This window comes from Piliocolobus tephrosceles, chromosome 8 (assembly GCF_002776525.5).
Source record: "Piliocolobus tephrosceles isolate RC106 chromosome 8, ASM277652v3, whole genome shotgun sequence".
NCBI classification, from domain to species: domain Eukaryota; kingdom Metazoa; phylum Chordata; class Mammalia; order Primates; family Cercopithecidae; genus Piliocolobus; species Piliocolobus tephrosceles.
Window position 1 is genome coordinate 12,354,519 of NC_045441.1, and position 11,335 is coordinate 12,365,853.

General features: G+C 49.3%; 1 protein-coding gene across 4 annotated transcripts in view; it reads left to right on the plus strand.

The window, feature by feature from the left end:
* HIP1 (huntingtin interacting protein 1) overlaps positions 1 to 11,335 on the plus strand; it is a 216,859-nt gene that overhangs the window by 139,128 nt on the left and 66,396 nt on the right. For 3 of the 4 annotated variants that reach the window (XM_023218700.1, XM_023218702.2, XM_023218701.2), the window contains exon 2: positions 4,707 to 4,770. In XM_023218700.1, coding sequence (XP_023074468.1) covers positions 4,707 to 4,770 — 64 coding nt within the window. Of the gene's footprint in view, positions 1 to 4,706; positions 4,809 to 11,335 lie in introns of all 4 variants that reach the window. The other variant, XM_023218703.1, reaches the window with a different exon arrangement.

The window sequence follows — 11,335 nt, forward strand, 5'->3', positions numbered from 1 at the left end:
AAAATCCTGGCCTCAAGCGATCCTCCCACCTCAGCCTCCCAAAGTGCTGGCCAGAGATTCCTTCCTGACTGCTCTCCCCTCACCCTGCAGAGCCAACGGCTGTGCTCAGGAGAGCCCCAAATCATGTGCTGTAGGGGAAGCATCGCATGTCATTCTTGTCCTCCCAGAGGACCCCATCTGATGGGGAAAGGACCCTGTAATTAGTTTCCTGGGGCTGTCACAGATTGCCACTAACTGGGTGGCTGCATTCTCTCACCGTCTTGCAAGGTAAAGCAATGCTGTCTCTGAAAGCTCTAGAAAAGGATCCTCTTTTTTCTTTTTTTTTTTTTGAGACAGAGTCTCACTCTGTCACCCATGCTGGAGTACAGTGGCTTACTGCACCCTCAACCTCCTGGGCTTAAGCAATCCACCTGCCTCAACCTCCCTAGTAGCTGGGACTACAGACATGCACCACCACACCTGCCTACGTTTTGTATTTTTTAGTAGAGACACGGTTTCGCTGTGTTGGCCAGGCTGGCCTTGAACTCCTGACCTCAAGTGATCCTCCTGCCTCTGCCTCTCAAAGTGCTGGGATTACAGGTGTGAGTCACTGCACCCGGCTGGGAAGGATCCTTTCTAGCTTCTTGTGGCCGCTGACTGTCCTTGGCATTCCTTGGCTTGTAGACGCATCACTCGTCTCTGTCTCATTTCACGCAGCATCCTCCCTGCGTGTCTCTGGATCCCTACATCTTCTTCAAGGATCACGTCGTACTACATTCCGTAATATGACCCTACTCCAGTATGACCTCATCTTAACTCATTATATCTGCAAACGCCCTATTTGTAAATAAGATCATATTCATAGGTACGGGGGGAAGGGTTTGGATGTGATCATATCTTTTTGTGGGGCGGGGGTACACAATTCACCTCACAACAGAGGTTATACTGTTTAAAAGTCATGTCTGGTAGGGAGAAGAAAATATATAAGGAGACATGGATTTAAGAATATATTCGTTAGCCAGGCGTGGTGGCAGGCGCCTGTAAGTCCCAGCTACTGAGGCTGAGGCAGAAGAATCACTTGAACCTGGGAGGCAGAGGTTGCAGTGAGCTGAGATCGCACCACTGCACTCCAGCCTGGTGACAGAGCAAGACTCCATCTCAAAAAAAAAAAAAAAAGAACATATCCGAGAATTTGAAAAAATAGCAGCTGGATGTGGCGGTGCACAGCTATAGTCCCAGCTACTTGAGAGGCTGAGGTAGGAGGATCGCTGGAACGTAGGAGTTCAAGTCTCTCCAGCCTGGGCAACATAGCAAGACAGCAAAACCCTATCTCTTTAGAAAAAAAAAAAAAATGCTGGCCAGGTGCTCTGGCTCATGCCTGTAATCCCAGCACTTTGTGAGGCCGAGGTGGGTGGATCACTTAAGGTCGGAGTTTGAGACCAGGCTGGTCAACATAGCAAAACCCTGTCTCTACTAAAAATATAAAAATTAGCCAGGCGTGGTGGCATACGCCTGTAGTCCCAGCTACTCGGGAGGCTGAGGCAGGAGAATCGCTTGAACCCAGGAGGCAGAGTTTGCAGTGAGCCAAGATCATGCCACTGCACTCCAGCCTGGGCAACAGAGTAAGACTCTGTCTAAACAGGAAAAAAAAAAAAAAAGTTTTTATTTCTAAAGGATAGACTCCTAGGAGTGAGATTACTGGGTCAAAGTGGTTTTTTGTTTTATTGTTGTTGTTATTGTATTTTGAGGCAGAGTCTCCCTCTGTAGCCCAGGCTGTAGTGCAGTGGCACGATCTCGGCTCACTGCAAGCTCCGCCTCCCGGGTTCACGCCATTCTCCTGCCTCAGCCTCCCGAGTAGCTGGGACTACAGGCGCCCACCACCACGCCTGGCTAATTTTTTGTATTTTTAGTAGAGATGGAGTTTCACCATGTTAGCCAGGATGGTCTCGATCTCCTGACCTCGTGATCCGCCCGTCTCGGCCTCCCAAAGTGCTGGGATTGCAAGCGTGAGCCACCACGCCTGGCCCTAGGTTTTTTTTTTTTTTTTTTTTAACCTTTCATTATAGAAAAGTTCAAACATATACAAATATGAAGACTAATCCAAGAAGCCCTGGTATAGCCCCAGCATCAACAAGGAACTTGTGGCCAAACATATATCCTATGGACAAGGGGTCAGCATTTTCTGAAAAGAGCCAGTTAGTAAATATTCTAGGCTTTGCAGGCCACATGGTCTCCATCACAACCATTCAACTCTGCCTTTGTAACACAGAAGCAGCCTCAGCTGATATTAAATGAATACATAAATACATGAGAGTGGGTGAATTCTAATAAGCTTTCTTTTCTTTTCTTTTTCTTTTGTTTTTGTTGTTGTTGTTGCTGTTGTTGAGATGGAGTCTCACTTTCTCACCCAGGCTGGAGTACAGTGGTGGGGTCTCGGCTCACTGCAACCTCCACCTCCCAGGTTCAAGCGATTCTCCCACCTCAGCCTCCCAAGTAGCTGGGATTACAGGTGCCCGTCACCACGCCCAGCTAATTTTTGTATTTTTAGTAGAGATGGGGTTTTACCATGTTGGCCAGGCTGGTCTCAAACTCCTGACCTCAGGTAATCCACCCGCCTCAGCCTCCCAAAGTGCTGTAATTACAGGCGTGAACCACGGTGCCTGGCCATAAGCTTTATTTTCAAAACCAGGTGTTAGTCTAGTCTGGTTGTGGCTTGTAACTGCAGTTTGCTGATCCGTGAGTCTATACCATCAACCACCAAATTTTTTATTTTCCGGATTATTTGAAGTAAATCTTAGACATTGTATCATCTTGCCAGTAAATATTTCAATATGAACCTGTTTAAAAAAAAAACTCTTTAAAAATTAACCATAACATATTTATCACACCTAAAATTTTAAAGATAATTCCTGACTGGGGACAGTGGCTCATGCCTGTAATCCCAGTGTTCTGGGAGGCTGAGGTGGGAGGATCACTTGAAGCCAGGAGTTGGAGACCAGCCTGGGCAACACAGCAAGACCCCATCTCTACCAAAAATAAAGAAAATAACTGAGCATGGTGGCATGCGCCAGTAATCCCAGCTACTCAGGAGGCTGAGGCAGGAGGATCGCTAGAGCCCAGGAGATGGAGGCTGTGGTGAGCCATGACTGTGCCACTACACTCCAGCTTGGGGGACAGAACAAGATCCTGTCTCAGGAAAAAAAAAAAAAAAAAAAAAAAAAAACTAGAGGTTTTTCAGCCCATTTGCAGAATTTTCCAGGAGATATATTCAAGTGAGAAAACCAAGATGTAGAGAAGTCTATATATGACAATCTAATTTGTGTAGAACAACGGCAAAATTAACCTCTTCAGTATGTAGGTATTTATGTGTATGTGTGGGTGTATGTATGTGATACATAACAGGTTTTTAACATGGGTTATAGGGATAGAATGACATCAAAACAGAAAAAGGAAAAAATCTGTACTTAAGAAAACAGCCTACATGGTATAATCCCATTTCTGTGTTTGTGCAAATGTACTGCTATGTATATGCACTTTGCAAAATTAAAGAGAGTTATAATTTGGCTGGGTGCAGTGGCTCACGCCTGTAATCTCAGCACTTTGGGAGGCAGAGGCGGGAGATCACTTGAGGTCAGGAGTTTGAGACCAGCCTGGCCAACATGGCAAAACCCCATCTGTACTAAAAATACAGAAATTAGTTGGTCATGGTAGTGCACACCTGTAATCCCAGCTACTCCGGAGGCTGAGGCAGGAGAATTGCTTTAACGCGGGAGGCAGGGGTTGCAGTGAGCCACAATCGCACCACTGCCCTGTAGCCTGGGCGACAGAGTAAGACTCTGTCTCAAAAGGAAAAAACACAAGGTCTGTAATCCCAGCACTTTGGGGCGGGTGGATCACCTGAGGTCAAGATTTCAAGACCAGCCTGGCCAACCAACATGGTGAAACCCCATCTCTACTAAAGATACATAAATTAGCCGGGTGTGGTGGCGGGTGCCTGTAGGCCCAGCTACTTGGGGGGCTGAGGCGGGAGAATTACTTGAACCTGGGAGGCAGAGGTTGCAGTGAGCTGAGATCGGGCCACTGGACTCCAGCCTGGGTGACAGAGCGAGACCCCTCAAAAAAAAAAAAAAAAAAAAAAAAGAGTTACAATTTTAAAAACGATTGAGAGGGAATGTTTAATGTCATTTGATGTCATTAAGGAAGTACAAGGGAATTTGCTTAGGAGCTGGAAAATGCCCAAGAGTGTGGGAAAACAAAGATTTGGTGGCCACTGCCGGTGCTGGTCAGCCAGGGAAGGCTCCGTGGAAGGTTTAGAGGGAAGAGAGGGGCAGCTGGATGCTCTTGGGCCACAGTCGCTCCCTGATCTCTGCGCCTCTTCCTCCTGCTCCTGGAGAAATAATGTTTCCCTGGGGGATGAAAAGCATCTCTTTGTGCGGGCTTTAATTGCCATGTTGTTGTGCCAAGGGAGTGAGTGGCAGGCGGGAGCAGCAGCTGGGCACAGCCAATGCCAGGCAGCGGTGCCCGCTCCCTCAGGACGGCCCAGCCAGCTCCCGGGAGCGCTGCCCACCTCTGCCCCCAGCTGGGCGCCTGCAGAGGAACCGACCACCCGTGGGGCTGGGGGGATGGCTGGAGGAGGAGAAAGGGGCAGGCATCTGGGAGGGTCTCAGCCACTCTCAGAGGCTTATTCATCTCATCCTCATTTCCCCTCCCCCCTTCTTGTTTTTCAGACTGTCAGCATCAATAAGGCCATTAATACGCAGGAAGTGGCTGTAAAGGAAAAACACGCCAGAAATATCCTTTTGGATGTTGCTTGGAAGACCGACCCCGAGGCAGGTCAACTCGTGGGGACTGAGGTCAGGGCCAGGCTCCCTTGCTCAGCTCCAGGAAGGGGCAGCCCTGCACAGGCCAGGTCCCTGCAGCTTCTGATGGCAGCAGCTTCTCAGAGAGCGCTGGCTGCAGAGACCACAGACCTTCCGGGTGGCAGACATCAAAGAGGCCGTGGAGCTCAGGCCTTTCAACTTGCCAAAGATCCTGCTCCTTTCCTTGAAGACTTAAGCATTCCTTTTTTTCTTTTTCCAAACGGGGTCTTGCCATGTTGCCCAGGCTGTAGTGCAATGGCATAATCATACCTCACTGCAGCCTCCAACTCCTGGGTTCATGCAGTCCTCTCGTCTCAGCCTCCCGTGTAGCTGGGACTACAGGTGTGCACCACTACACCTGGCTAATTTATTTTATGTTTTGTAGAGATGGGGTATTGATGGGGTATTGCTCGTTGCCCAAGCTGGTCTCAAGCTCCTGGCTTCAAGCAATCCTCCGCCCTCTGTCACCCCAAATTGCTGGGTTATGAGGGAGAGCCACTGCGCCTGGCCAACTCAAGCTCTGTAGAATGTCGAAGTCACTTGAAAGTCACTTTCCTTTGAGAGATCTCCTGGGGGTCAGGAGGGATCTTCACCTGTTATCAAAGCCCTCCAGTTCCTCTCTTTGCCCACAGGGACACAGGGACCACTCCTCTGGGGGTTGCATAATCAATAATCCTCTCCTTTTCTAAGCATGAAAGGAAAAAAAAAGAGAGAGTATTTTTTTTTCTTTTTTGAGACAGAGTCTCACTCTGTTGCCCAGGCTGGAGGGCAGTGGCGTGTTCTCGGCTCACGATTCTTGTGCCTCAGCCTCCCGAGTAGCTGGGATGATAGGCTTAGGCCACCACACCCGGCTAATTTTTATAATTTTAGTAGGGACGGGGTTTCGCCATGTTGGCCAGGCTGGTCTTGAACGCCTCTTACTAAAGTGCTGGGATTATAGGCATGAGCCACCACTCTTGGCCAAAAGAAGAAAGTCTTAGCTTCAGAGGTTGATTGGCCTTAAACCGAGGCAGGGGCTCTCTACCTTCTACCTTCGTGAACAGGTTCAACCTATGCCAGAGGGGAGAAGGCAAGAGCCTTGAAGTGGATTAGGGAATGGATGGCTTGAAAGCCCTCTGTAAGCCCACCACACATAGGAGCAGCCTATGGCTTTGTAGAGAGGTGCAGGACCGTGCTGGCTGATGAATACCTAGGGATCTGCCTTCGAGTTGCAGAATCCGGGAGCTGGGAGCTAGAGAGCTTAATCCCCAAAGGCTGAAGGAGAGAGGCTGCCAGGGGGATGGCTAAGCTTTTAACTCTCTGTGTGCTGCACCAGAGCAAGGTGGAGTTCCGGGCAAGCAGAGTTGGGACTTTTTTTTTTTTTTGAGACAGAGTCTTGCTCTGTCGCCCAGGCTGGAGTGCAATAGCTTGATCTCAGCTCACTGCAACCTCCGCCTCCCAAGCTCAAGAGATCCACCTGCCTCAACCTCCCAAGTAGCTGGGACCACAGGTGCGTATCACCACCCCTGGCTAATTTTTGTATTTTTAGTAGAGACAGGGTTTTGCCATGTTGCTCAAGCTAGTCTCAAACTCCTGAGCTCAAGCCATCCTCCTGCCTTGGCCTCCCGAAGTGCTGGAATTACAGGCATGAGCCACCGCGCCCAGCCTTGGAGGCTGCGCCCAGCCTCGGAGGCTGGACTTCTGTCTACAATGGGAAGCTCCTCCTTGCCTGGGCTCTTGGTTGCTGTGCCACAGCCAGGCAGGCCAGAGCAGCTTGTCCCGAAGCCTTCTAGCCTCAACCCCTAGAGGCGACCCTCCAGGTTAGCTAGCCAGAGAAGCCCAGCATTGCTTAGTGTGGTGTGTGAACTGCTGTTTGCTAGACAGAAAGCAGCTTACCTTTAGTGGGAAGATGCTTTGGCTGGAATTAGCATGGGGCCGCAAAACCTCTCTGGGGTAACCCAGAAGTCCAGTCCTACGCAAGCCTCGCTAGATCTTGCTCTTTTTTCCCCCCCAGAAAGATACAGGCCCCTTGCTTTCCTGCACCACGTTTGGTACCCTTGCGATGATCCAAAGCAAACGAAGAAAAGCCTTTATTTTAAATGGCCCAGTTGATTTTCTCAGAGGAAATGACTCAGCCCTGACCCTTACCTACAAATAATTTGCGATCAATCTGATAAACGATATGAGTAAGGGAGAGACAGTTGTCACCGGGCAGCGTGCTGTTCAGGACAAGACATGGGCCTAGAGAGGACAGGCCTGCAGCGGCAGGGTCATGCCACATGCTGCCAGGGAGGCTCCCTGGGAGGAGGGAAGGGACCCTGCAAGGAGATTCTGACATCCCGCCACTGGAACTCTCGGGCTTACTCTAGGACCTTGAGTGGGGCCTCCATGAGCCTTAGGTCACTTTCTGTCCAATCAAAGGTTGGACAAAGAAGATTTCAGGCCAGGCGTGGTGGTGGCTCACGCCTGTAATCCCAGCACTTTGGAAGGTGGAGGCGGGTGGATCACCTGAGGTCAGGAGTTCGAGACCAGCCTGGCCAACATGGTAAAACCCCGTGCTACTGAAAATACAAAAATTAGCCAGGCATGGTGGCAGGCACCTGTAATCCCAGCTACTTGGGAGGCTGTGGCAGGAGAATCACTTGAACCCGGGAGGCAGAGATTGCAGTGAGCTGAGATCATGCTACTGTGCTCCAGCCTTGCCAACAAGAGCAAAACTCCATTTCAAAAAAACAAAGTAGATTTCAAAGATTTAACAGTTCAGCTCTAACATTCTATGAGTCTGTGATTCATAATTTCTAAATGGTGAATAAATGTTGAAAAATCAACTCCATACAGTAGGGTTTGAAATGCCTAATTAAAGATTATTTATTTATTTATTTTTGAGTCAGGGTCATGCATTGTCACCCAGGCTGGAGTGCAGTGACACAGTCAGGCTCAAGTAATCCTCCCACCTCAGCCTCCTGAGTATCTGGGACTATAGGCACACGCTATCATGCCTGGCTAATTTTTTATAGAGATGGGGTCTCGCCATGGCCCAGGCTGGTTTTGAACTCCTAGCTGGGCTCAAGCAATCGTCCCGCTGAGCCACCACGCCCAGCCCATTTATCTATTATCGGGTCTTTTATCAGCTGCCTTAGATACAAACTGAATAAGCATTAGGAAGTCTGACTTCAGACATGCTGCTTACACATTTATCACAGATGCCTAAATGGTGAAAATGTTGGCCCGCCACCTTGGTATTTACTCCTGGAGGGCTGGGTACTGAGTTTTATTTTTCTTATTTTCTTTTTTTTCTCCCTGAATGGATTTTACAGTCTTTGACACACACTTGGGGCATAAAAATGCTTATAATGTGAAAGAATGCCAGAAAGGTCTCCTTGCCCATTTCAAAGTCAGGGTTCCTGAGCCCGGTGCGGTGGTTTGCAGCTGTAATCCCAGCACTTTGGGAGGCCCAGGCAGGAGGATCACATAGCCCAGGAATTCAAGACCAGCCTGGGCAACATAGTGAGACCCATCTCTACAAAAAATAAAAAATTAGCTAAGTGTGTTGGTGCATGTCTGTAGTCCCAGCTACTTGGGAGGCTGAGCAGGGAGGATCAGTTGAGCTCAGAAGTTGGAGGCTGCAGTGATTGCACCAGTGCACACCAGGCTGGGCAACAGAAGGAGACTCTATCTCTAAAAAATTAATTAATTAACAAAATTAATTTTAAATTTAATAAAATAAAGCCAGGGTCCCCGGCTAGCTCTGCACTCAGCTTCGGTTTAGGGGGTTGCTCTCAGGAAAAGTAAGCACTGTCTGCTGGGAGAAGGGAGTACGGGGAGGCTGGGGGTTGCTGGTCTCTCCTCACTGCTTCCTTGCAGTCTGCAGGGGCTGTGCTTTAAGTGGAACCAAAAATTATTTCAGAAATCACTCCTACACCAAGGTCGGGTGCGGTGGCTCACACCTGTAATCCCAGAACTTTGGGAGGCCAAGGTGGGCAGATCTCTTGAGGCCAGAAGTTCGAGACCAGCCTGAGCAACATGGCGAAACCCCATCTCTACTAAAAATACAAAAATTAGTCTGGCATGGTGGCGGTCACCTGTGATTCCTGCTACTTGGGAGGCTGAGGCATGAGAATTGCTTGAACCTGGGAGGTGGAGTTTGCAGTGAGCCAAGATTGTGCCACTGTACTCAAGGCTGGGTGACAGAGTGAGACCCTGTCTTAAAAAAAAAAATAGAAAGAAAGAACGAAAGAGAGAGAGAAGGAAGGAAGGAAGGGGAAAGAGAGAGGGAAGGAAGGAGAGAGAGAGAGAGAAGGAAAGAAAGAGAAAAAAGAGAAAGAGAAAGGAGGAAAGAAAGAGAGAGAGAAAGAAAAAAAGAAAGAAAGGAAGGAAGAAAGAAAGAAAGAAAGAGAAAAAGAAAGAAAGACTCCTACATCAAAAGCTGACTTTAGCTTCCAGACCCAAACATCTGTTTAAGCCCACCTCTCTCTAAATGAAAATGTCATTGACGAAAGAAGCTTTATGGTATCTTCCAGTTCAGAAGCAAAATAACATGTGCTCTGGGTGAGTCATTTAGTTTCCTACCTGAGGCGAGTCTTTCTGCCCTAAATGACAGCACACTTGTGACCTGAGCCTTGCTGAGTAAAGCCTAAAGTTCCGGGCACAGAGTTGTCCTTACAGCTGACTGTGCCCAGTTAGTGGGTCTGTGAATCTTGTCGAAGCACACAATTACAAAAGTGGAAATCTCCCTTCACTCCACAAAGAGCTCACTGATGACAGAAATCTAGAATGCCGAACTTAAAATCATGTGAGGCCAGAGGGACATTTATTTTGAGATGGAGTCTCGCTCTGTCACCCAGGCTGGAGTGCAGTGGTGCGATCTCGGCTCACTGCAGCCTCCACCTCCCAGGTTCAAGTGATTCTCCTGCCTCAGCCTCCCGAGTAGGTGGGATTACATGCATGCACGACCACGCCCGGCTAATTTTTGTACTTTTAGTAGAGACGGGGTTTCCCCATGTTGGCCAGGCTGGTCTCGATCTACTGACCTGATGAGCCGCCCGCCTCAGCCTCCCAGAGTGCTGGGATTCCAGCCATGAGCCACCACGCCCGACCCTGGTGAACATTTATTACATGCAAACTGACAGCTATCTGCAGGGGGTGGGTGTGTTTGGAATTAGGCCTGGAGAGAAGCGGTTCCAGGATCCCATATATGGGGAATTCAAGGTGTGGAGACATTGAAGGTGCCCCTGAATGGGGCCAGGCAGGTTTACGGAAGAAGTGGGGTGTTCAGGTTTACGGAAAGTGCATTTTAGACAAAAGATTGCTGCTGTCAAGGCAAGTGCAAGGCTGGCTAAATGGAAAGGGGGCGGAGGTGCTGCCTGGAGGAGGAGCCAAGAGGTCAAGGTGCAGGATTCCCTGCAAGGACCAAGGTCCTTAATGAGGAGCGGAAGAACACCCTCGCTTTTTTTTTTTTTTTTTTTTTTGAGATGGAGTCTTGCTCTGTCACCCAGGCTGGAGTGCAGTGGTGTGATCCTGGCTCACTGCAACCTCCGCCTCCCAGGTTCAAGTGATCCTCTTGCCTCAGCCTCCTGAGTAGCTGGGATTACAGGCGCCCACCACCACACCCAGCTAATTTTGTATTTTTAGTAAAGATGGAGTTTCGCCGCGTTGGTCAAGCTGGTCTTGAACTGTTGACCTCAGGTGATCCATCCACCTCGGCCCCGCAAAGTGCTGGGATTACAGGTGTGAGCCACTGCGCCCGGCCTGCACACCCTCACTTTTAATAATGCACAAGAAAGAACCTGACGAAGCCCTCAAATATTGTTTAAAAGTTAGGTGTCATAAGGCCAGACACAATGGTTCATGCCTGTAACCCCAGCACTTTGCGAGGCCAAGAGGGGAGGATTGCTTGAGGCCAGGAGCTTGAAACCAGCCTGGGCAACACAGCAAGACCTCATCTCTATCAAAAATTTTAAAATGAACCAGGCATAGTGGTGCATGCCTGTAGCCCCAGCTCCTTGGGAGGCTGAGGTAGGAGGATTGCCTGAGTCCAGGAGTTCGAGGTTACAGTGAGCTATGATCACACCACTGCACCCCAGTCTGGGCAACAGAGCAAGACCCTATCTCAACCACCACAACAAATAGCTGTAGTTATTCCTGAAGGAGCCATCATCAACTCAGCATTCTCATAGAAAGGGCAACCCAATACCACCGTGGCCTACAGGGTATTTGTGCAAATTAGAAAAAGACACACCTGTCTCTCGAGACACTTGCATCTCGGGAAATTGTCTACTCAAGTGGATTTTATTAGAACAAGTATTCCCATCTGCCCTAAAACTCCCAGAATGAATGTACAGTTCTATGGTATCTTAGCTCTGAGCGGCGCTCCCTCCAAGGCACTGCCAACCATGACTTGCACAACTGCTCAGTCCCCTGCAGTGACTTAATGCAGGCTTAGTCCCCTGCAGTGGCTGGGTGCGCCCTCTATCCCCTGCAGTGGCTGGGTGCAGCCTCTATCCCCTGCACTGGCTGGG